General features: G+C 34.8%; 1 protein-coding gene across 1 annotated transcript in view; it reads left to right on the top strand.

The window, feature by feature from the left end:
• The first annotated feature begins 726 nt into the window (after nt 1-726).
• Nucleotides 727-26465, top strand: part of LOC129257038 (separin-like) — a 36196-nt gene continuing 10457 nt past the window's right edge. Inside the window, exons 1-18 of the mRNA XM_054895265.2 lie at nt 727-837; nt 1690-3151; nt 3524-3666; nt 4697-4899; nt 5107-5214; nt 5720-5860; nt 7476-7611; nt 8482-8748; nt 10060-10308; nt 11652-11982; nt 12326-12479; nt 13070-15423; nt 17101-17305; nt 17610-17785; nt 20090-20220; nt 20769-20891; nt 23863-24030; nt 26027-26212. Of these exons, the coding sequence (XP_054751240.2) occupies nt 769-837; nt 1690-3151; nt 3524-3666; nt 4697-4899; nt 5107-5214; nt 5720-5860; nt 7476-7611; nt 8482-8748; nt 10060-10308; nt 11652-11982; nt 12326-12479; nt 13070-15423; nt 17101-17305; nt 17610-17785; nt 20090-20220; nt 20769-20891; nt 23863-24030; nt 26027-26212 (6606 nt within the window). The 5' untranslated portion in view covers nt 727-768. The remainder of the gene's footprint in view (nt 838-1689; nt 3152-3523; nt 3667-4696; nt 4900-5106; nt 5215-5719; nt 5861-7475; nt 7612-8481; nt 8749-10059; nt 10309-11651; nt 11983-12325; nt 12480-13069; nt 15424-17100; nt 17306-17609; nt 17786-20089; nt 20221-20768; nt 20892-23862; nt 24031-26026; nt 26213-26465) is intronic.

Genomic DNA, 26465 nt, shown 5'->3' with positions numbered 1-26465 from the left:
GATCAGGAGCTCATGAATGGTTGCCAAACAGGATGGAACATCCCCTGTAAAATTAGCTATTACAGTTAAGATGGGTGCAACTCATTAGTGCTTTATACATTTTAATGAGAAATGATATTTTACAAGATTATCTTCCCACAAAAATGCTCTATTGTCTTTTGGCATGGTGGTATTTCTCTTGGCATGGATGGTGGTACACATGTCAGCATCTTCAAATATCCCAACCAGATACGTTGTAGATCAATACGAAGTGTATAGTGAGAAGGAGTGAGTTGAATAAATTTAATTGTCTGTTTATGAAAACTTTCCCAACCTTGTTTACTCCTGCTATTTTGTGCGATGATGTGCAATTGTGCCTACAACAAGAGAGTGAGTTTGGTAAGAGTAGTTGCAGCTCATTTACAAAACTTTTCTTAACCTTGTTGACTCCCACTTAACCATTCTTTTATACACATTCAATATCGTGAACTGAAACAGAATAGTACGAAGGAGTGAATTTGGTAATTACAATTGTTTCTTACTTTTTGTACCTTCCCATGGCTTTGTGGGGAATGCATTTATGTTGCACTTATGGAAGTTTTTGTAACAGTACTAGCTTGGCTTCTAATTCGCAAGACAAGTCCACAGACTTCATTACATATATGATTAGGCCTGCTGAGATGATATTCATCTTACCACCGGTATCTAGATGTACTATTACAATTTCTCATAAATTCTGATATACTGTATCTTCATTAAATATACAGATCTAAAACCTGAGAAGTTAAAATGGATGGTGCAAAATTGCTGAAATCTTTGAAAGATGGCCCCATGGACACACTTGTTTCAGATGTCAAGGTAAGTACATGTATGGCTGCCAGCAGACAGGTCTAGTCAATCCATCTGATAAGTGTTAATTGGCCTCTACATGAACTGCATGCAGATGAATATAAAATATTTGTGCATAATGTACTGTAAATACATGGAGACTAGGCAATGAAATATGAGTCATTTACAGGAGGACGGTCTGTCACTCTTGTTATTTATTTTTATGATATTTGAAGACCAATTGCATGTCTTGAAACATTTGATCAAGTTTGCGAAGATTATTTTTTTACTTTCACCTCGAAACAACAATAAGTAGCCTGGCAATTGGCAAAAATTGTTAATTTAGTCTCAAAAAAGTTTTTGAAAAATAAGCTACAATTTGAAAGAATGATATTTTCATAGCCTGGGGACTGGTAGAAAATAATCCAGAACAGCCTGGCTCCTGGTAGGACAGTGTTACCCAACCTCAGTATGCATGTATAATATGTCTGTAAAGTGTAATTTATCTTAAATTTTAACTCTTGATTCCATCACTTACATTGTTATGTTAAATCAAGCATAGAAATGTCCCGTTGTCTATCATCTTTTCAACATCTGATTTACTTCTTTGTCATCATTTCTCCAAAATCATTTGATCATCAACTGTTCATAAATTCTATTAAAATCAATATTACCACTTGTGATTTAAGTTCATTTTTAACAAGGACAACAACATTTCCCTCATGCCAGGTACTTTTTCTTTGCAAACATTGTGCAAAAGCTTATCACAAAAGTACCGGTATAGCACATTATCTTGTGTTTGTGCTTCCAAAGGACTTGATAATTATAGTTTGATTCATATTTATGTTCATAAAGTTTTAATATTTTTTTTTTAACCAATAGATATATCTGGATCCGCTACACAAGAACAAGTGTAAGACCAGTGATGATCTGACAAAGAAACGTGGAGTATTTGCTATGAAGATACTCCGTGGTTGTGTCGAGTCAATTACATCCCTGTCGCTTGGTTCACAACACCTGTCTTCTGTCTTGAATGTGGCACGTGCCTGCTATGAGGGGATCTGTGCTGCTAGATCACACATGGAGATAATACCGCTTTCCTTGGAAAAAGTCCTGTTCCACATTGTGTTACAGCTGGTCAACAAGACATTGCTAATGGATGCTCTGTCTTTTGCAGAGTATCTTTACAGCGAGCTCATTACTTCTCGTCCACTATTTGAGACTGTTGATGGCATGGATAATGAGTATGACACTATTGCCAAACAGGCTTTCAACCAGCTTTGGAAGGCTTGTGCTCAGATTGAAAAGTCCACAAAGACTTGCTCTAGGCACATTTTGGTGTTGAATGCACGACGCCAAGCACTTGCTTTCGTGATGCTGACTGATCAAGACACTGCATGGATTGCAAATGCTGCTTTGAGAGCTGGAGTAGAGATGGAGCGATATTCCAGCAAAGATACATCAAGCTCAGAACACCTATGTCACTTTTTTGCTGAAATTGCCAATGGACTCTTGACACCTTTAGAAAGAAAATTGAAATCTCAACAGTTAACAGATGTGGCAAAGGCACTTGGTCCTGTACTTGACGTTTGTTTGCAGCAATCAAAGTACTGTGCTCGCTCAGAAAAATCTGAATCTGTTATTCGAATATTGATGAGAATTCAAGCCTGTACAGAATGTAAAAAGCAGCAGTCACTTACAATAGCTTCTGCAAGAGTGGTATGTGCAATCTGTGATGTGATGAGGATATCCCTTTCCCTTGCAAAACTGAATACTGGAAGTAAAGACAAATCAAAGTGTATGAAATCAAAGGAATCGAAAATTGGAAGTGGGGATGTGTGGAATGAGTTGAAGCATTCCAGTGATGTCATCGCCAAGAGCATTGAAACTTCTGATGTGGTATCAGCCTTCTACCAACCTCTTGTTGATTCATTTGCTTTCCTAAGGAAGCAAGTAGAAGTTGTGATCAACAAAGAAAAGAGTCACCCTGCATCTGACTTGCATAGCTCTGTTTACCAGGCACTTTCTGTCAGTCTAGAGATCTTAGAAATCTACAAAGAATACATCCTATCTTCCTCCCAGAGTCCAACAGATGTTTACAGGGGATTGTCTGTATCTGCTTTTACCACCAGGCTGGTCAACAAGCAGTTGAGCACCCTAAACTTCATGGCTACACTTACCATCCAAGAACTCAATAACCTTTCATCAGGAACTCAAGGCGAGAATGTTAAGCAACAGTTTGGAAGCAGAGCAATTACTATATGCAAGAGAACCAAAGCAGTTATGGAGGATGTCTCAAAAGGTGAAGGTGGAGTCATATCTGTGAATGAGTACCGTTGCCTCGGTAAGTTTAGATTTTGATTTTGGTTTTTCTTTTTTTTAATTTTATCCATTTATGCTTCTTTATGACAAAGTTAAATTTGTAAAATGATTTTTATTTTTGTCGCATTAACTGATGGTGATATTTCAAATTTAAAAAATGGTAAAGTAATTATGAAGTCAATATTATAATATCTTATTCAAAATGCTGAATGCAGCTGTGCTGTGCTGACTTTATCTGTTCATATAAATTGTATTTAATATAATATTGTAGGTATTTCTGAAACATTTTTTCACCTGTTTCCTTGTAACTGAGTTGTAAGTAGTGTAGATTGTTTCATATGTCATATAGAGTATTCTAACCCTTGATTCATCTCCTACATGTATCTTATTGCAGGTAGCAATGCATACAATCTGGGATTTTTATGCTACAAGCAAGCATGGTATGGGTTTGCAAGTAGCCTTGTCAGACTTTCATGTGAGCAGCTTCAACGCTGGTGTAGTACTGAACTAGGACCTGATGAACAGAAAGTTCAAGAGGTAACCATCTGTATTTGTTCTTTACCCCCCTCTCTTACTCTTCCTTCCATTCCCTGTCTACATGTATTTGTTGGTCCTTCATATCACTTTCCATCTCTCCCTTATTTCTTTATTACTTTTTGTATTTTATATCTCTGGATCTGGATGGATTAGGCTCAACACAACTGAGTAAACAAAATAAATCTATTGTTACATGTTGTGAATTTGTAATAGCTTATTAAAGTCTTGACCGAACAGATAGCAATGCTTGCACGTCAAAGGTAGGGTTCTAAACAATATATATAAATGATATTTACAGTTAAAGGAGAAATATGTTGATTATGAATATGGTCTTATTATATATCAATGGAAAGGTAATGATGTGGGGATTATCATTAGGCAATTTGAAAATGACGAAAATAATACATAAGCTGGAAATCACCAATTAAAAAGCGCTAAAATGCCTCTCCGAAATATGCCTTGCATCGGTCTCTGAATTGACTAGAATTTGATGACACGTATGATGGTACTAGAGACATGATTGGCTCTCCCACATTTTCTTTCTTGTTTAAAGTCAAGTTAGTTTGCATAATAGTAGTTACACATAAGACTCTCAATGATGTTAGTTCTTGCCTGTTATGCATGTATTAAATGTAGATCTTAAATTTTAAATTATTAGTTTATAGTTAATGGAATGCCATTGCAGAAATAAACTGAATAATTCCTTTCACAGGAATTAAGGGATATCACTTAGAATATCAAAGGTCAATCATGGCCCAATGTCACAATAACTTACAGATCCAATAGCTAATTGGAATTAGACTTGGTTCATGATATATACATGTATGAGAGCAATGATAAATGAAAGTATTTGAAAATGTTAGAAATTAAGTATGTAATATACTTTAGACCTGGTAATAGCAAAGGTGAAATTGTTAACTGAACATAATGTAGTATCCATTAGTATTTACTCTTGTTGCATGATTAATGCTTGCTATGTGTCAAACAATCACAGTTTTGGATGTTCTGAATTGTCAATGCTCTCTTGTAGATCCAACTTGCAAGAAAATATGAGTTGCTGGTAGACTGTCAGCGGAGAGCTGGACTTCACCGTGATGCCATGACAACTGCTGCTCTCAGCTTATTGGTTATTCCTGGTCTTAAGTTTGATGACGTTAGAAGCAGGGCAGAGCAATGGGTCAAGGCAAAGAGGGAAGCATTGAAGATTAATGATGATCCAGATCTTAGAAACAGGTACGTATTATTCTCCTTTACCATATTGATTCTTTTTGTATAGTAAGTGGAGAATTGGTTGTACAGTGTATTTTTAAACCATAATGCCAAATTTTGTAGACGATAATTTCTCCACCATATTATTTATATACAGTGCTTATTGTGTTATGGTAAGTATTTTTTCCATTAAATATTTCAGATTAATAATGACTTTTTTACTTTCACCAGAACACTTCTTGATGCTTGTGAAGAAATGGAGGAAGAACTTGCCCCAGAACAGTTATCAGTAGTTTCTGTTGCTCTTCGTGAAGAGTTTAATGTCTACAGAGCTCAGAGGTACGCGATATCCCTGCTTTATGGTTTGAAAACATAGAAAAAGGAAAATTCATCTTTCTTTTTATGATAGCCATGTGTGATTAATCTAAGTATTTTTTTTTTTCAAAAGGAATTTGTTCAAAAGTTCTCTGTATTACATATATTTGAATATTTTTTCCTACAGTGCAAATTGTATGTGTATAGCCCAGAGTCATCATGTGATTTGTTTGTAATAATGGAAATACATTATTGAAATTAAATTATATGTTGAAAAGGAGCGAGACTCCTCAGATAACAGGTAAGCATATATAGCAGAGAGAACCTTGTTTTTTCAAGTTCCATCAACTTCATTCTATAATTACTTTTACTGCCACTAGTGTCAATACTTCCCTGTACAAATGGCTTTAGCTACAATAGTAAGAGGTCAAATTATTACTTAGGACTTAGGAATTCAAGGTGATAGAAATGAAAAATATTTTCTTGAAGTTTGGTCCTTTATTACAATTGATTCCTTTTATTTTTGCAGACATGATACCTCTGTTGAGCAATATGCAGCAATTCAGGATCTCATCAGGATGTATTCTAATGAAGGTCATGAGATGGAAAAAGCTTCTGTTCTTATACAGCTTACACAACTGCTCTATTCTTCTGGTGTGGAAAGTGAAAGGTAAAGAAAAAGAGTCATTCTTCAATATAGGATGAACTAAGGAATTAGGAATGAGAGTTCTAACAGAGTGCATAGTGCACAGGGTTGTAATAAAAAACATTTATTTTAATTGTTATAAAACTTTTTTTTCTTGCAACGAACTATGTAATTTTCTGTAAATCAGTTAAACTATGCAGTATGATTTAAGCTCTTAATGTTTTTAATACATTTTTGGAGTAAGTGAGTGATGACTACAAATTTCTTACTGGATTTCCAACATAAAAGGTCATATTTCCCCAAATTAAATTGAATGCTTAAAAGAAAAAAACCAGGAACACTAAAGTAAGTTGACATTTTATAAGTTTATTCCTCATACACATACATGTAGTCCAGCGGTATTTTGAGTCTTTTCATTCGAGGGGCGACAGACAAGAATTTCCACAGTGATAGTGAATAATGTAATCTATGGGGTTTCAAAGCTTAATTTCATTAAATCAATATACTTTATTTTATTTAAATCAGTTATGTCAGTTTAAGTGCATGAAATACAAATTTGGGTTTAAATCTATAAAATAAAACCCTTCTACTTCTTATTTTTGTTAATTGAGGAATTCTGATCAAATGCATATTAGAAAAAAAAATCAGTATAAAAATATTTTTTCATATTTTCTAACTGTTTTTAAAATATTTCTAATGTACATTTTTTTTCACATTTTTTTTTTTTTAAATAAAAATCATCCGCAGTAATTTCAAATCATTAACAAAAAGTGCACATAATGATATGGATACAAATTTTAGGAATTTGGGGTCTGACATGCACTTGTTGCATAATATCATAACCGCATACCCATGCATGCATCCCCAAAATAGTTATGTACTATGGCATGGCCCTGTCGTGTTATGGATATATCATAGAATTTTTTGAGGGGGCTATTAAAGTCCCCTGGGACTGACTGTTAGGGTTAAGGTTTTCTAGCTGATTGGCTATTCTGTTTAAAGTACTTTTCTTCATCTTTACAAAGCACAACGTTTTACCTGCTTTTATGTGACCCTTAAAGAGTACAATGTCAGTTTCACAGTCTATTTGTAAAATATTATGATGCCCGCGCAACACTTCCATTTCATTCATTTCATTTGAGCTTATTTTAAAGTGTTTTTTCCCTCTCCAAAACTCAGATATGTTTGTAAATGAGAATATTCTTATGGCTTGATGTGCACAACTGAACAAGAGGGAAAGGAACATGACAAAGCAATGGAGAAAGGGAGAATAAAGGGGAAGAGAGAAAGAAAACATAACAACAGTGGTGTTGAGAAAAAGATTTAGTTAGAAGAAAATAGCACACCACTCAAGAAATGAAAAATTAGTCTAAAATCACATCCATGCAAATTTACAACACGTAAGTCTATGCAGTGTTTTAAATCATTCCAGCCCTGATAGTGCAACGTAAAAAAAAAACAAGAAGCATGTTTTGTTCATCTCAAGAAAGTATGCAATTGAATTGGTCAACATCAGACTTTGACATGAAGTTGATTTCAACATTTAAATTGTATTGTAAAATATATTTCAAAGTCTTGTCTATAGAGGCTAAGAATTAAAGATACAAATTATAAAAAAAGATAACTCTTTGTTTTTTAGTTCCCCAAGGGACATCTGTATCCAGACAATTGATCTGCTAGAAGGACTCAACCAGGAGAACCTTGGTGTACACTCAGACCTCATGGCTCAAGCTAAATTCTGGCTTTACCTCTGTCAACTGGAGAGTTCAATACAGGTATGTCAGTAAAACAATGAAAAATAAGTTCGCGCTCCTGATATTTATCACCCAATCTCAAATATATAATAGAGCATGTTCCCTGAACATGATTTGACCAATGAGGTGAAGTGTTTTATATTGCAGGCAACTTTTAATTAAAGTGCAACTTATAGTTACACTTTAGGTTTGTGAAATTTGAATTTGCATAGAAACAGACTCACAGATATTTTTTTTTCATCTTTTTCCCAAACTAGAATTATTCATTTATGTTGTTTTTTTATTAAAAGAAAAAATTAATACCGATTTTAAATTTTTAAGTCATTAGTCTGAATTCTTTATTGAATAACTGGTATTGAGATCTTGTGAATTGAAGGTGTTAAACATCACATTGTTTCTTTTATATCAAAGCAAGTATCATAAATATTTGAATACAAAGATATTGATGTGTTCAAAAAATGGGCCAAGTTACATTGCCTGCTATCATTGTGTTATTTGTTCCATCCAATATCCGAAATTATAAATATAGAATCTCAAGTAATGTTGTATTTGTTCCTATTTCAAACAAATGGCTAACAGACTACTCCTTCATATGATATCTGTTTAATTGCATTGTAATTGTACTTTTTAACAAGCATTAAAATATTGTTTTTATAGTGCATGATTATAACATTTTGCACTTATATACTTAAAAGACATTTTTAATACAAAATCATGACTCTTAGATGATATAAGTTTTAAAGACTGTCCTTAAGTATCGATATTACAGTCGTACCCATTGTAATTGTTATATGATTCCACAGAACAATATTTGATGCCACTGTAGAGCTAGAATCCTTGATTACTGCATTATTGTAATAATGTAATATGGGATGGGTTTTTTTTCTTCAGAATTCCAATAACAGCTGCTCATCGCCCAATGACGTCGAAATGGACTCTAGCCAGGAATCGTCCATAGACACATCCAAGGATGAAGAGACACCACCACCTTGTACCCTGATACAGGAATCATCTCAGATAGCTCCCTTAATCAGCTCCCTGGAGATCTGGGGCAGCTTGCTTCAGGAGGAGCCATTTGATTCAAGCTGTTTCCAGGATCCACAATCAACCATGCAATGTTTACAGCTGGCTGCAGACATCATGGCTGCATCTGGCAAGGTATTACAAACACAGTTCTTATGTTTTTATAAACAATAAGTGTACAAATGTCCATGCATTGTAGTTTGACAACTAAATTATGCATTGGATTACAAAATTATTTTCACAAGGTAAAATTTCACATAAATAATAATGAAACTTAGTATAAGGCAACATTTAACAGTGAGATAAATTAATTCAAATTAAAAAGGAATAGTAGAGAAGTGAAGGAAAGTGGAAAACAAGGAGGGATTATAATGAATCAATAAACTTAACATTTACTTAAAATATATACGAAATATACTGTATGTGGCGATATTAAACAAGTTAGAACATTTCAACCCTGAAAATAATATTTGCATGTGGTTATTGCAAACTAAATAAGCTTGTGTGAGGTAAAATTTTGAGAGTGAGTACATAAAGAACAAAGGGGGAGTTTACCCTGATGAAAAAATTTGTAGTAAAATACCAGAAAGAATAATGAAAAATATTGGTAAAGATTTGAGGAAAATCCATCAAGAATTAGAAGTCTTTTGACTTTTCCTTAATTTTGGGTTTGTGTCATCATATGCGAGCAGCTTCCATGAATATCGTGTAGGAAAAACATCAAACAGTAATTTTCTAAAAATATTGAAAACAGTATTTAATGTACCATCAGTATATCAACAGCCAAACATTAGTCATTTTAAACCATTAAATGAATTGAAATTTAGGCATTTTATATGATATAATAAATGAGGCAGTTGATGGTATATGAAGTCACAAATCAAAAACTTATTCTAATAACTTTATTAAACTTTGATGGATTTTCCTCAAACCTCGACCAATATCTTAACAAATTTTTTCTGGTATTTTTACAAAAAATCTTTTTGTCAGCTTAACTTCCCCTTTAATACCACCCCATGTTTTTTCATTCTTTTCTCTTTCAGAATTTGATTACAGCATTTCCATTTGATCTTTTGGCATTGATGCTTTTTTGTTTCATTCATTCATTTTGTTGATCAGTTAGTTTACTCACACCTTTTTTGTTACTCATTTATTCATTCATGTTTTTGTATTTATTCTTCCGTATTATTGATTAATTCATTCCTTTTTTTTTATTTGGTTTGCTTTATTCATTTCTCTATTCTGTTACTTCATTTTCCGTTGTTATTTGCTAATTGATGATTAATTGATTTATTGATTAATTGAAATTATTTATCTGATTGATTATATATATTCATAGGCTTATTCATTTATGTATTCCATTGTGACATACTCATTACATATTTTATTAATTTTCTTTTTCATTCATTCATGATTTATTTACATTTATTATGTTGTTTGTTTCAGACGGTTGAAGAAATATGGGTCCTGAGCATGCTTAGTAAGTTAGCCATCTCTACTTCCTCATCGCTCGAATCATTAGAGGCTGACCTTCATCTCTCAAGACTCCTAGCACGTGTTGGTCTCTATGAGCAAGCAACTATCACCATTGATAGAGCAGAGAAGCTTCTGCATGATCTCTCAGATGCCAAAAGATCAACACTGGTGACCAAATTCCTTCTAATGAAGTGCTACGTTCTACTGCATTTAGGCCAGGTTTGCATGAGATCTTTAAAGTCAAACACAAGTCATGGCAACAATATGTATGAGAGAAAGTCTTTTAACCCTAACTTACCAGGGGGGGGGGGGGGGGGCTTTCATCCTCCCCCTCAACATTTTTCATGATATATCTGCTGCACAAAATTGTTTGTACGCACCGTTCGCTGACTCTTTACCTTCAAGTCTCGCGCAACTTTTGAGACCAAATTTGTGATCCGGGGGCTCGCGGTTATGAATTTATTGCAACATCATGTAAGTGAATATCATACCAAAATTGCTAAAAAACGTATATATCATGTAGAAAGTCAATACAAAATCTGTTTCATCTAAAATTCATAAAAGAGTGATTATTCTCACTTTTATTGACAACAGTCATTTGATTTGATGTTATTTATGACTTAAATGATGCCCCCAATGAATTTTGTCCCCCAAAAAAGCAAAAAGAAAAAGAAAAAAAAACATGGAAATACATCAGAAATTCAAATAACAATGAAATACATAAGAAATTGATTTTGGTAGCAGAATTTTTTTAATTTGCAGTTGTTAGGGATGCCACAAAGAATATTTTCACCAAAAATGAGCTTTCGAGAAGCTCTAGTTAGTGAATTAGAGCAAAAAGTAGGATTTCATGAATAAATTAGCATAATTCATTTTAAAAATATGAATTTTGTGCAAATTACCTATGCAATGGTGTAGATTATGTCATTTTCTACCATCCTGCAAATTGTTGTCGCGATCCGTGGCCAATATCTTAAGCGGGGACTAAAAGGCAACCCCCCCCCCCCCAGACTTTAAGCTCACAAAATAGCCCTGGTAAGTTAGGGTTAAATCAAGATTGTAATCTATATCAGTAAATTCTGGCATCATTCTGTCATTCCAAACAAATTACTCATACTGATAGGCTAACCTAGGTGTATAGACTGGTAAAGATCAATTGTGCTATTGAGAAAAGGCATACAGTATATGATCACCAAATACCTTGTTTATTTTGCTAATAATTTCTACCTGAATCATTTGGCTCATACTACATTTTTATACATAGTTTATAGCATTTTGTTGTTTATATGAATGCAATAAATATTTCTTAACCACAGCTATAGTTTAACTTTCAGCAAACTTTTTGGATATCGATCACAATAGATATTGATGTTTTTGTCAGTGAAGTTAGTGAACACCATCAGAATTGTTGATTACACTGTGGATATGTAGCTCAAATGTTTTTTATGTGATAGAATGTACACATGGGAGCACTAGTTAAGCCAGAAACATTTCAGCTGGCAAAGAAAACTACATCTACAATAATTTCACCACACTTTCTCTTCTTTTTTTTAAATTTCCAGATTGAACAGTTTGAAGAAAGCTTCTCCAAATATCTTGACGATCTGTCGAAGGCAACTGGACACCGTAATTGTCATTCCTACCTCACCTCGGCTTTGGCCAAGGAATTGCACTCATTTTACCTCTCTCTTCCCACCTCAAGAAGAAACCCCAAGCTCAAACAGCTTTCTCAGGATGAGTATGGAGATGAGATTGTTTCCCTTGATCTGCAAGCTGAGGCAATGAGAATAAGAATGGGTGTGGCAAAGATTGTCTTAGGAACAGGGATGGGTGACAATGGAGTTCAGTCTGACAATGATAAATCTTCTATTTCATCATCAGCTTCAGATGGAGGTAGGTACCCATTATTATTTATGGTCCTGTAATCATTCTTACTTCACTCTATATGTTATAGACCTTTACACTACCCTTATTTATGGCCTTATTACCTATCATTTCAAACCTTATTGGAGATATATTTCTGGTAAAATACATAATTTCAGTTCCGAAGAACTGTCTACATTTAGCAAGTTTCACTTTTTGTGCTTGTCAAATGGTTGAATTTCCCCACATTTTATGAAGATGTTAAATTGTAATGTATTTCACTAGAATTAATAAATAAACTTAATGGAATCCATCACATCCATGTGCTACACCTGTAATATCTGTGTTTAAATCTTTTCTCTTTATTACACAGGTCAGCTGTCACTGAGATGGCGTGTGTTAGCATCAGTGCTTGATTCACTTTCTGAAGTTGCTGATAGCTTTGTTTTGCAAGGATGTGTCAGGGAGGCTGAATGTTACATCACAGAGGGAATGTCCTTAGCTCAAAAATTCCAACTTCCAAGAAGGTAAAAAAGTTTGATTTATGATATAATAGTCAGTGATTACTGAAAGTGAATCTTAATAATTCAAACTGATTTCTATTTTCTAGAGATGTATACCATTGGGTTGCTAAGGTGATGTGGTCATAAATTTGCTGTAGGTTTTTGTTGATAATGCTCTATTTACATTTGGTACAGGCTCATTGTAGGATGCCATTAGGTGTGATCCTTAGAGTGGCACACAACAATCATACAATTTTCATACTGGAGCTGTGTGGAAGTTACTGTTTATGGGAGAGTATTCAGCAATCCTAAGGTATATGCAATAGGCCTGATAGCATAGGATACTAATCAGAAAAGCTCTGGTTAGATCATTTCTATTTAACTGTGTGGTTGATATGGCTCTTCAATGTTAAGACAACTTCGCCTCATTTTATATATTTAGATAAACACTCCTTGTTTCACAAAGGTTTTAAAGTCTTGTGTCACATCTTTATTCTAGGTTATTAGTCCTCTCTTATAACATCTTAAGGTATTAATTGATCAATAACTCAATAAAATATATCTTTTCTGAAATTTTGTCAACTCATCATTGATATGTAAATTGTTTACCCTAGGTATGGCAGATTGTTGCAGCAGCTAATAGAAGTCCAGATTAAATGGGGCCAGGAAGATGAATGCAAAGCCAATCTGACCAAACTAAATGCAGTTGTTACAATGGATAATCAGCAGTCACAGCCCAAACCGGCAGATGCAAAGACAAAGAAAAGTGTAAAGGGAGGAAGAATGAAAAAGAAAACCAAGACCCCAAAAGCTGTAACAAACACAGAAGAAAGCGATGAAGAGGACTTCATCAGGAGTCGTCCATTGTCGTTTTCGAGGTCACTTGCTGGTAGAATCAGTATGGACATGAGCAGCTCACCAAGCTTGAAACCTGCTCCTGTTTTCTCCTCCAAGTCACCTGCCCATGTTGATCATCAGAAAGGATGCAGCTGTATGCAATGTATGGATCTCTCCTTGCATGACCTTGAAACTGGCTTCTTTCTTGGCCTTGCTGGCTACTATGCTCTAACATGCAATAATGAAGCAACAAAAGCTAGTCTAGTTACTGCTAAAGAATTGCTAGAAAGGTCAAATGAGTGTTTTCATCAAGTCTTCAGGCAGAAATTGCCTATGCTCGACATACAATCCTCTTTCACTTGGACATGTCACCATATAGCCCTTTGCAAAGTTGTAGCAATACAGGCCCAGGTAGAATTGGAAATGGGTCATTATGACAAAGTACTGTCTTCTGCTCACAGAGGGCTTGCATTGTGTGAATTACACAGTACACCCAAAGCAGTTGATCTAGTTGTGCAAGCATCATTTCACTACTTTATGGCCATTGGAGGAATCCACATGAATGCTTTGAACATTGGAAACAGTGTATTTGATCCTTCATGGTCTGTGTTCAGAGACAAGAACATAGACTCAGCAAGTGATGAAGTCAGTGATGTAGCCCATCAGCTCAGTCAACTTAGTATGTCCAGCACAATGAAGCAAGAGCCCTCTATAATGGACAGTAATCCTTCCTGTCAGTTGTTTCAGAGTATGCTTGATACATCCACTACTAGACCAGAGATGATGCGAAAAAGAGATTCCAGGGGCTTAGATCAAGGTAGAGTACTTTCAGAAGAATTAGGACTCTTTGGTGATGTGGTCCTTGAAGAGACTGATGGTGTTACAGCCTCTGTTGAAAGTAAACCTAAAGCCAGTGATAAAAGGGCAAAGAGCACCATCCAAGTCTCAACCAAGAAAGGTGCTGTGAAATACAAGGTAGCCATGAAGCCAAGTAAATCTTCAAAGACTGTTGAAAGTGCTGATATAACTACATCTTCTGATATAGCAGATGGTGTGTTCAGCTTTGATGAAGAGACTGTATCCACTACAAAGAAGCCAACAAGGGGTAGAAGTAAGAAGGGTTGTTCTAAGCAGGCAATCATGAAATCCAGAGAAACAGTAGACATAGCCTCTGATGTCATTATTCCTGACAATTCTGTGAGCTCAGGAAAAATAACCAAGAAGGCTAGAGGGAGAGGACGGGGAGCAGGCAAGAAAGACACTTCTGCAGACAAGGCCTCTGATGCTGATTACAATACAGAAATCTTACAGTTGATAGATAATGTAATCGTAGAGTTCTCGGATACAGAGAAGGACAAACCAATAAATGCAAAATCAAAATGTGGACGAGGGAGAAAGGCAAAAGACACAAGCAAAGATACAGTTATTAGTGTAACTAAGCCAAAACAAAGAAGAGGAAGAGTAAAGAAGGGAGATTCTTGCGACATTGAGAACACAAGAGGAGACCCAGATCCTGTTAATCCAGCCACAGGACCACCAGAGTTTCTCAAACTATTTGATGACAGTGTGAATGAAAGTATTACAATAGATTCCCTTTCACATTCCCTTTCTTCATCAGAAGAAGAATCTCCATCAAGATTAGATTTGTCATTAGAAGAAATCAGTACTAGTGAACATCAGCCAGAGGTATCCATCTCAGATTCAGCAATGCAGAAAAAGCTAAAATCCAATAAAAGAGTTCACCCTCGATCTTCTTCAAAGGGATCAGAATCGAGTGTTGAATGTACTGTCCCTCTATTTGATTTGAATGTGTCTTCAGGGAGCTTATTTGAGACCCCAGCAGAGCATGACCTTAGCATTGGGAATGTTATGGTGGACTTCCAGGACGATCTAGATGACATTGAGATACCCAGAGCTGGTTCAGATTCTGAGGATAATGGAAAGAGGTGCAAACGGAAAGGGAGAGGCACAAAGAAAAATTCTGGGAAAGCAAAGACAACTGTTTGGGAAGATGTGGAGGCCCCTAGAGGCAATAGTAAACAGTTGGAAGAGAGAAAGACTAAAGCTGGTTCAAAGAAAACATCAAAGACTGGTATTGAAGTCACGGATCCTTCTAGTACTTGCATTACAGGTAAAATTATTTTTTTAAAGCATTTCCTTTAGTAAAGCAGAATGAAATCCTTGGAAAAAAGTTAGCTTGTATAAAAACAGAAATAAAAGAATAAAATCAACAAAAGTTTGAGAACAATTGGACAAACAATAAGAAAGTTACGAGCATTTGAATGTGGAAGTCATGAATGCTATGGATATCCTCTTTTTGGCAATGCAACCAAGATTTGTGATGTCACAGAAGTACAACTCTCCCCTTTGAACACTGAAAACCACAAAATATCTAATTTTGCTCATTCTAATGATAGTACAAACTCTTCGTGACATAAGTTATGAACCCTGGGTTGGTATTCTGGAACACTCTCATAACTTTTTTCATTTCTCTCCGAGATGTGACACCGCTATGATTGTCACAAATCGGTATTCTGAACATTGTCTTTTCCCTGTCATATCTCTCAAAGTCCCCGCCCATCTTTTCGGAAGCAAACCAATCAAAATCATTGTTAGTTCCCAGTGGGAGCCCTTCTAGCCAATAGGAAGGCCCCGTGGCAGGTAGGGCGTATCCCCAAAACAGTTGCTGGCATCGCGCAACTACGCGTATATTGATGCGCTTAATTACAAAGAGAGACAGGGAGCTTTGAAGGATTTTAGAGGAGAAGTAGAAAAAGAAGGAAAACAGAGAAAAAAGGGAGGAATAAATATGTAGGGCTTAACTAATTGTACAATGAAAAAATAATTTCGCAAATTGTCATGGATGATGAGTCAAACTAATACCACAATCTAATCTGAATAATATCATTATTTGCTTGACATTTAGTCGGCAGGGTATCGGGATATTTGGTACTAAAATATATGATAAAATTTATGACTGCTACCCCCCTGTCATAACTTTTGTCATATCTTTTGCTTGTATAAAAGGATTACGCACATTTAAAGCCGCGTAATTTGGTGTGCGCTAAAGAGAAGAGACAAAATTTATGACAATTTTTGTGACAAAAGTTATGACATCACCAGAATACCGATTTTGTCATATCTCTGAGAAAAGATAAAATATGGAGAAAAGACAATGTTCAGAATACGGCCCCTGAAATCCATGTCCTCCCATGAAAAATATGAAAACACACTGATCTATGGGCAGACTTGTTTAAAGTGACAATTCAAGTAAAATATGTAGAAAAAGTAATTGGGAGAAAAACAAGTATGACATCACACAACTTGTTGGTCACATTACCAATGGGAGGATGTCCACACCATAAGTGATCTCAACATTCAAATGCTCATAACTTTCTTATTGTTCAATTTTCCTCAAATTTTCATTGATTTGTTTCTTTGATTTGTCTGCTTTCACACAAGCTAAATTTGTTTCCAGGGTTTCAATTTCCTGATTAAATAGATGTTAAAAAATGTATGTACACAGTATTTGGTTTTATAATTGGAAGCTGAGTTAAAGAGAAAATTGATTGATCAGTTGTATATATCATTTTGATTTTTTGTGTTGTCTTTGTTGATCCAGATACATGTACATGGAGAATGTTTTTTTCTTTGTGCAAGTCATGTTTGTTTAAATTGATAAATATTGTGAAGAAAATGACTTCAATTTCAAGTACCTTTTTGTATTTTGTACAAAAATTATTTTATATTTGTTTGCCTTCCATTGAAATGAAATCAGCACTTCTAAATAAATAACTTTTCTTGTTAGATCTGAAGTCAATTCAAGAGCAGCTTGAGCAATGCTACAACATGATCAAGCATCTGGCACCCTGCCCACTCTATCGTCACATCTGCCAACTCTTGGCTTTATGCCATGGTGATAGGCAGCCAGAAGAGTGTAGTCGTTACTTGGCACAAGCTTCATCAGTAACCCTTAGGCATCAGAAATTATCAAGTCTGAACAAGAAACTACGGTGAGTGGTTCAGTGAAGTCTCTCTCCTAAACCTATCCTAAGGTCTTGGTAATCGCTACTAGTTTTCATCTCATATTGGAATGCTGTATATATATGTATTAAAGGAATGATAATGATAATATTATTGTTTAAAAAGTCTTAAAATAAGTTTAACTGATCAATACATGTGCACTTTGTCTCTTAGTGATTTTGGATATTTTATTTATTGTCAGTTTGCTCTCAAGGTCATATCAGTCTTTCCAGCTCCTCCAAAATATTGTATTGCATATGCTATCCTACATCACAACAATCTCTTTTCTTACAGGAAATTGAGGAAGGCAAGTGATAAAGATGATGTTAGCCTTGTTTCAGGCATGGGCTCCCTTTCACTCCAGTCTGTCAAGGAGGAAGAGGAGAGACTCCGCAATGACAAGAAATACTTCCTGCCTTCTGATGGAGAAGACCATTTCATGAAAGATGTTGGAAATGCTCTTCCTGCAGGTGAATTGTTGTCCTCCTTTATAATTCATCAGCTTTACATTGTTGTATTATCAGTACTTGTAGTAGGATGTTCCTTCAGGAGCTGACCAAGGGGCTGATTCCTAAGAGTAAACTCAGTCCTGCACTTTAAGGCCTAGTTGAGCATGGTACTGTATCAGATCATGCTCAGGAGATGTGGTTTGTTTGAAAGATTATCAATGTGATTATGTGTTGAACTATGTATCAATTCAATTCAATTCAATTTCATTTCTTTCACATCTCTCATAAAAACATTCAAATGACAAATACAATATAAAAACATATTCATACAAATATACACAATAGAAACAAAGAAAAAAAACCCACGATAAATCAATTGTAAAAAAGTGGACAGATAGGAGTGAATAACATTAAGTAGCAGTGGATGTGGGGGATCAGCAATAAGCCGTTGGCCTGTCTAGGCTGATCCCTTGTATACTGCAAAAAAGAAACCAGTTATTAGATTTAATAGAAATAGAAAAGAAAGACCCTACATGCAATAAGTTGAATTTACCTATTAATGTAACAATTCAATAAAAATATCTTATATTTTCTTTTAAAATTACTTATGGTTGGGCATTGCTTCATATCTTGGGGCAAAGAATTCCATAAAACAGGTCCACTATAACATATAGTACTTTTAGAAAATTGATAACCCCATGAGGGGATATTCAGATCATAAGAGTTACGACAATTATACTTATTAAAAAAATATCTATACACAAAATAATCATTAAATACTTGAGGTAGGAGCTTCTTCATTGCTGAAAACACAAAACAAGCCGTTTGCAAATTGTACAAGTCATGAACTTTTAAAATTTTAAGTTTGTTAAAAAGGGGATCAGTATGAGCAAGATAATGACTATCTGTGATTACTCTAATTGCTCTTTTTTGTAAAATGGAAATTCTATTGATAAGGTATTTCGCACAATTACCCCATACAGTAATACAATAAGTTATATACGGTGAAATCATTGTGTGGTACAAAGTAACACATACATTTAATGGAAGGATTTTTTTTAGTCTATTCAAAATGCCAATGGCTTGAGATATTTTGGTACATAAGTTATCAATGTGCACTCTCCAAGAGAGGTTGGAGTCAATGGTCACTCCTAAAAATTTTGTATTGGTTACTCTCTTAATAGTGATACCATTAAGAGAAATGTTGACAAAGTCGTCATCATTGTTATGTTTTTTAGATTTGAAGATCATGTAACAAGTCTTATCATAGTTTACCAACAATCTATTTGCAAAAAACCAATCACTATTATGAACCAATTCAATTTGTAGTATGTTATTTAAATCTATTAGATTTTTTCCACTTAAAAAAAGGTTGGTATCATCTGCGAAAAGCAAAATTGACAGAATACTACTAGCAAATTGAAGATCGTTGATATATAACAAAAACAAGAGCGGACCGAGAATCGAACCTTGCGGTACGCCTACGATTATATTCCTACAATCAGAGATGAAATCCTGAATTTTTACAAATTGTTTTCTACCGTTTAAATAACTAGTGAACCATTATAAAACTAAACCTCTGATTCCATAAAATTGTAATTTCTTAAGTAAAATAGAATGGTCAATTGAATCAAATGCTTTAGATAAATCTAAAAAAATGCCAACTGTGGTTTGTTTATTTTCAAAAGCCTTTGCAAGTCTATCTGTGAAATCAATGAGTGCTTAGTTTGTGCTATACCCATGTCTTGATCCATATTGTTTAGCACATAAAATATCATTGTTTGAAATGTAAGTCATTAATTTATTGTAAACAAGTCTCTCAAATATTTTACAAAAGGTGCTCAAAACAGATATAGGTCTATAATTGGTAAGTTTACTTTTATTTCCACTCTTGAAAACTGGTATTACTTTTGCTATCTTAAGAGATCTAGGAAATTTCCCTTGGGCAAGAGATGCATTAAAAATATCACAAAGTGGAGTAACTATGGCAAGAATACTACATTTAATGAATGTATGATAAAACTATATGAAACACCTATTTTTCCACTTCTTGCTTCTTATTGTATTGAATTGCTTCTAATTTCACCCCAACAAATCATTGAATCAATATTAGTCTAATGCTCTATTTCTTCAAGATTTTAGACTTGTTTTTATGGTTTCAACAAACATGCCCATTTAGAGAGTGGAATGTAAATGGAATTAAATGAATGAAACAATCTTCTTGAATGAAATTATAATTTTCATTGTAGTGTAAGTCATGTATATATATTTTTTATCATTTATGATTTAAATTATGTCCTCCCTTTTATCTTCTATTATTTGCAGGATACACAATTTGTCAGGTGTCTGTTATATCAGGCAAACCATCTTGTATAAATTCCTTGAATGCATCTAGCCAGCTAGTCATTACTAGGATACAGAAAGGTCATCGACCTCTGGTTGTGAGATTACCCATGGTAAGATTGGATTCCTATTTACTTTCTTCACTCATTATTTTCAGGGAATGTTTGTACATCCTAACATAGGAACTTTGAGGTACTCACCATGTGCATACATATTTTGGTATTTAAAGAGGTAGAAAAGAAGGGATTTTTCATGTTTCATCCAGAGATCTATAGAAATGGTAATTTACCATAAATATGGGATAGTCAGGAAAAAAAAGTAGTGAACAATAAATAAGCTACCAAGTCTAAATATGAAGAGAGAATTGAGCCTTAATTTTCTTAAATGACTTTCAATGTTCAATTGCCCTTGTTGTAAATTTCATAGAAATATTTTGAGTTAAAATCCAGTGAAAGAATTTTTTAGATGTATATACTGTTATGGTACTTGGGGAAAATCCTCAGGGGCAAATTCCTTGGGGACAGAAAGAATTTTCATACAGGAAAATTGTCCTTGTGGTGTGTTGTCTGTTGGGAATCCTATCTGAGGGAGTTATCTTGATGTGATAAGATCAAGTATGTTTTATTGCTTTATGTTATTTTATTGTATTTCATTTGATCAGAATGGTGGTGATGGGATTGTCAATAACTTTGAGAGGATTTTGGCAGAGAGCAAGGAAACAGTGAAAGAGACGGACAAGAGGGTCTGGTGGACTACTAGACAAAGACTAGATGAGGAAATGCAGGTTAGTATCAGAACATACATATTATTCAGAGCATGAAAGTTTTTTTCTTGTTAATTACATGGTTACATAAGGTTAATCAAGTATGTTTTGCACATGTCATAGGTCACATGATCATGGTCAAAGGTCATGTTGGGTCAACGGACATAGTATTTTATTATCATATGAGTGTTTTCTTTTGTGAATAATTATTCAATAGCTGTTTTCAAAGTCAGCATTGCTGCTATATCAATTCGTGTAATGCAGGCGAGACTGCCAGAGGCGTTCCACTTTTTTTTGGTTATATTACTCAGGGCTCGACACTAGCGCCGGTCCGACAGTCCCAGACCGGTAAAAATCACTGTCGGGCCGGTAGATTTTCAGAAATAGCAAGATTTACTGGTCCGACAAGACCAGTAAGAAAATATCATTGTCAGGCCGGTAATTTTTCCAAAAATAGCAAGATTTATGGGTCCGACATAAACAGTAATAAAAACCATTGTTGGGCCAGTAACTTTTCCAGAAATTGTCAAATTCACTAGTCCAACATAAACATAAAAAATATTCCATGACTCAAATTGCTTGCAAACCATTTTCCTCCCGTTAAATTTGGTCATTCACACACAGAATACACACAGAATGAATCGCATGCAATTTTTACTAGGGTAACATACAGTGTACATATGGCTAGCCAGCCACACAGCCCACATGGTGAATTTTCTACTGGCTGCACGAACGAAGCTTGGCGAAGCTTGGCAAACCTCTGGCAGAAATCTCTCACAGAACGGTCAAAATTCACATTTCACACTAATGAAAAGCTCTTATAATGTCCATATTTCCAAAAAATTGGGGTAACTGTCATTTGTAAGCAGTAAAAGGAGAAATTTTCACTTCTGTTTTAGTTCAAAGAGATCGGGTTTCGAGTGAGATCGTCTGAATACATGATAGCCCCACATATGCATTTGTGTGTGTGTTGATACACTTGGTTTCTTTCGTAGCTATATCTTTAATAATTGAGCCAAAAAGAAACTGATAATTTATTTATGATAGTTTTAGCTTTCTTCCTCTGTTTTCTTTCTATCTTTCTTTCCTTCTTTCTTTTCAATCTTTCTTTGTTTCTTCCCTCTCTTCTTTAATTTTTTTTGTTACTGTCTTTCTTTTTTAATTATTCTTTGTCTTTCGTTCTTTCATTCTTTCTGTCCTTTTAACATTTTTCTCTATTTCTTTTTCTCTTTCTTTTTTGATTTCTTTCTTTCTTTTATTCTTGAGTCCATCCATCTTATATTTATCTCTTCTTTCTTTCTTTCTTTCTTCCTTTCCTTCTTTTTACCCTTTCTTTCCTTCATTCTTTGTTTCTTTCTTCATTCCATCCATCCTTTCTTTACCATTTCTTGTTTTTTATTTCTTCCTTCTTTCAGCCCTTTCTCTCTTTCTTTCATTCATTCCTTCCTTTCTGTTCTTTCTTTTTTCCCTTCATTCCATCTATCCTTTTACCTTTTTTTTTTTTTTTACTGCTTGCTTCCTTTCCTTTCTTCTTTCGTTCTTTTTTTCCCTCATTCCTTCCTTTCTTTGTCTTTCGGTCTTTCTTTTTTTTCTTACTTTCATCTATTTTACATTTTCTTTCTTTTTTCTATTGCTTGCTTGCTTCCTTCCTTCTTTCCTTCATTCTTTTTTCCTTCTATCTATCATTTTACCTTTCTTTATTTCTTCCTTCTTTCAATACTTTCTTTCTTTTTTCCTTCTTTCCATCTCTCCTTTTACCCTTTCTTTCTTTTTTTATTGCTTCTTTCCTTCTTTCTGTCTTTTGTTCTTTCTTTCTATATTGCTTGCTTCATTTCTTTCCTTCTTTCTTTCTTTCCTTCATTCCTTTATTTCTTCTTTTTCTTTTGTTCTTTCTTTCTTATTTTTGTTCTTTCTTTCCTTCCTTTCCCTCTTCAGTTCTTTCTTTTTTTCCTTCCTTCACATTTATCCTTTCTTTACCCTTTTTCTTCCTTTCTTTCTTTCTATCTTTTTTCCTTCTTTCCATCTTTCCTTATACCCTTTCTTTCTTATTTTATTGCTTCTTTCCTTTTTTCATTACTTTCTGTCTTTTGTTTTTTCTTTCTTTCCTTTTTTTCTTTTGTTCTTTCTTTCTTTCTTTCTTTCTTTTTTCCTTCCTTCACATCTATCCTTTCTTTACCTTTTATTTGTTTTTCCTTCCTTTCTTTTATTATTTCTTCCTTTGTTTCTTTTTGTCTTGCTTTCTTTTTGTCTTTCATTCCTTCTTTTTTTTTTTTGGGGGGGGGGGGTAACAAGAAAGGACAGCAAAATAAACTCACGCCTTTTTTTAATGTTTTCTTTATTTTGGGGACCAGTAGATTTTAGGTTCGGACCAGTAAAAAATGGAAAAACTGGGTATCTACTGGTCCGACATGAATAGGTTGGACCAGTAGAAAAAAAGGGTTAGTGTGGAGCCCTGTATTACTCCAGAATGATTTTAAATCAATCTTTGTGAAACACCATCCGGATTCATTATGTATTCTAACTAAAACAATTTGTAGTTCATTGTTTAATAAATCGTAAACAACATGTTTTTACTTGGTGAAATCAAGTCGAGACTGTCAAGAATTAAAATGATTGACTAGTTGAAGCTCAATTTCAATGACCTTCACTTATGGAGGAGGTGTGTTTTAAACATCAAAATGCATATTTGTCATTAATTGATGCCAGAACCGCACTAACAATGGCTAAAATCTATATGGTTACTACCAACAAATACATGTCTGTTACATCAATCATATAATCTCTCAATATACTTAGTTGTAATTTGATATTCAAATTATATAAGGTTTTGAAAGAGGACAGCTATGCTTTATTCAATTTGCGATTCATTACATAGAATGTTGATAAATTGTAGGTTCTATCACTTAGCACGTAATCAGGAGTGCTTTAACAAATAGAGATGATTTCTTTTTCTGCTTCCGATTAATTAATTTACATAAATTTGTATTCCTAGAGTCTGACAAAAGACATGGAAAATAATCTGTTGTCCTATTGGAAGGGACTAATACAAGGAAGCTATCCTGATCAGAAAGCAGAGAAGAAGCTAAAATCACTTGGACAAAGACTTTGTGATTTACTTCAGGAAGCTGGACAAAGGGATGTGAACCCTGTACTTTGTGAGGTATGGTGATCAAAATGGATATTTATTTTTGTCACATGATGTGGAGTTTTTCAAAGATGCAAGATTTCATCTAGGTTCCTAAAGATAACATTTCAAGTTCCCTGAGATATCCGTGGACTATCTGGTTTGCTCTCATGTGAACCCAGTTAAAGTCTATATGACATCCATTTATCAAAATCTTTAGAGCCATTGGCATTAGAAGAATACTATTTTTTTTTCTTTTATCTTACCAATTCCTGTTATGGCCACACTAGGATTCAGAACATCAATATAATTTCTTGTCTCACATGCCTTCCAAAAAAAAAAACCTACTAACATAACATTTGCCATCAATTGCAATTTTGACACAAGACTTCTAAAGTTCTAATTGGTTACTGGTCAGTTTGCATACTATTTCATAAGTGGCCATTGTCATTTTAAGATTAGCTTCAATTTTTTTTTTGTTATACAGGGACCTGGGCCCTATTTTGTAGATAGATATTATTACTTTAAATCAATCTCAACTGATGGCCAGTGGTGCTAACATTGCCTATTGTAAGGTTCATGGTTTGTCCCTTGTTGCTGATAATAAATGATTGATGATTTACATGCATACACAAGCATGTGTCATGTCTCGACTAGGACACTGCCAAGTGGTATGCCCATGAGTTAATAGTTATGGATTGTTTCCCATTCACAAAATTAAATTTAATGAATCAGCCTTACTGATACTCTATGATATGGGGCAGCCATACTTGCCAACCATCCCGATTTTGACGGAATCATCCCGATTTTTTATTGCCAATTCCGCATTACGAATATCAACCCCATAATTCCGATTTTCATTAATTTTTACATTGATAATATTGAAAAAAACGGCTGGAGCAGAGGTTAGACAAAACTGAAGCTTGCGGACACCTGGATATCGCGATATCCCAAATAGCATTATTTTTCCACCAACTGAACACACTCTTGTACGTAGTTTTTCACTTTGCCTATCTCACATGGCGCGCACATTGCAGAAGCGCGTGCAAACACAGCTAGAGCGACAACACGTGCAAATACAATGCATGCTGCGACGTCGCGAGTATACCGCGCTGCATGCATTAAACAAGTGCATAATACGTGTGCAAACGTAAGATCCAGCTCAACGATCGTCGGTCTAATGCCAATGGCCAAAGGATATTGTTTTTCCGTGGAATTTTAAAGCAAAAAATTACAAATCTAATTTGTGGAAAGTGGATACCGTCGCCAATGCATCGTTTGGATTGTGAATGTGACTGATTCCGATCGTTATACAGACAGTGCAGTGGGCAGTACAACACAGTGACAGTGTAAACCCCGGGAGCTCCGGCACGCTTCGCGGGCCGGAGCTCCCTGGGTTATGACAGTGAGTGAGTACCGTACCGGTGCATTTGCAATTGCATAGATTCTAAGTTCATGTGTAAGTTACATGTGCATTTAGACTGTTACTAGTAGTCTGTTTTCGTGAAATAAAGTCAAAATGAGCAAACCTAAAATTAATCAAAAATACAAGAAGGAGTATTCTGAGAAATATCCAGTTATTTCAGCTATCAATCTCATCCAAATTTTTATTCAGGATATATCCAGTCAGTACAATATTGTAATGGAAATAGATCTACATGTTTTTGAAGTCTAAAAATTTGGTACAATTTCATGAAAAGAATCCTGTTGATTTTCCTGTTTCATGCTTCATTACACTGGGACAAAATTAAGATTTTTTTTCTTTGTGGACAGGTAAAAGGCACTTCAAAAGTGAAGGAAAACCCCCATTTCACGTTCTAAAATTCCAAAAATTTCTAACCGTGGGCGTGGCAGGAAGGTACCCCCACACCCTTCCCCCGCAAAATGTCACACGCTCGTTACTCTGAAGAATGGATTCCTCTTTTTTTTCTTCTAAAGTTGGCAAGTATGGGCAGCTTTGATACTTCTAGCTAGCCCTTAAACATTTCGTATAATCACATATGTCTTCCTGTGCCTGTCCTGTCCCTTTCAGTGCCTGATAGATTCCTTCCGTCACCTGACTCACCTTCAAACCAACCAGGCTTTGTGTAGTCTTACAGGCCTCCAGTCAGGAACTGAAGATCTGACACAACTCACCATTCTGCTCAAGGATTTGGCCAAGGAGTGGGAGAAGACACGACCCATGCAGAGGAATTTAGTTATTCTTATTCTTGATACAGTAAGCAGTATTGGAAATAAGTTGAAAAACTTTAAAAAAGAAAATGTACTATTTTGATTTTGATATTATTAGATGTGTCATGGTTATAAGGAGCCTGACTACACACATGATAATCCAGGGGTTTGAAACCTGGCCACAGCTCGTATGCCTTTTGGCAAGGCATATTATCTACATTGCCCTTTCACATCTTTCAGAATGTGAAGTTGGTCCTTGGTAAACAATTAACAACCCTGGTACACTGTAAACAATCTTA

This window comes from Lytechinus pictus, chromosome 3 (assembly GCF_037042905.1).
Source record: "Lytechinus pictus isolate F3 Inbred chromosome 3, Lp3.0, whole genome shotgun sequence".
Lineage (NCBI taxonomy): Eukaryota > Metazoa > Echinodermata > Echinoidea > Temnopleuroida > Toxopneustidae > Lytechinus > Lytechinus pictus.
This window is presented reverse-complemented; position numbering and strand designations above follow the sequence as displayed.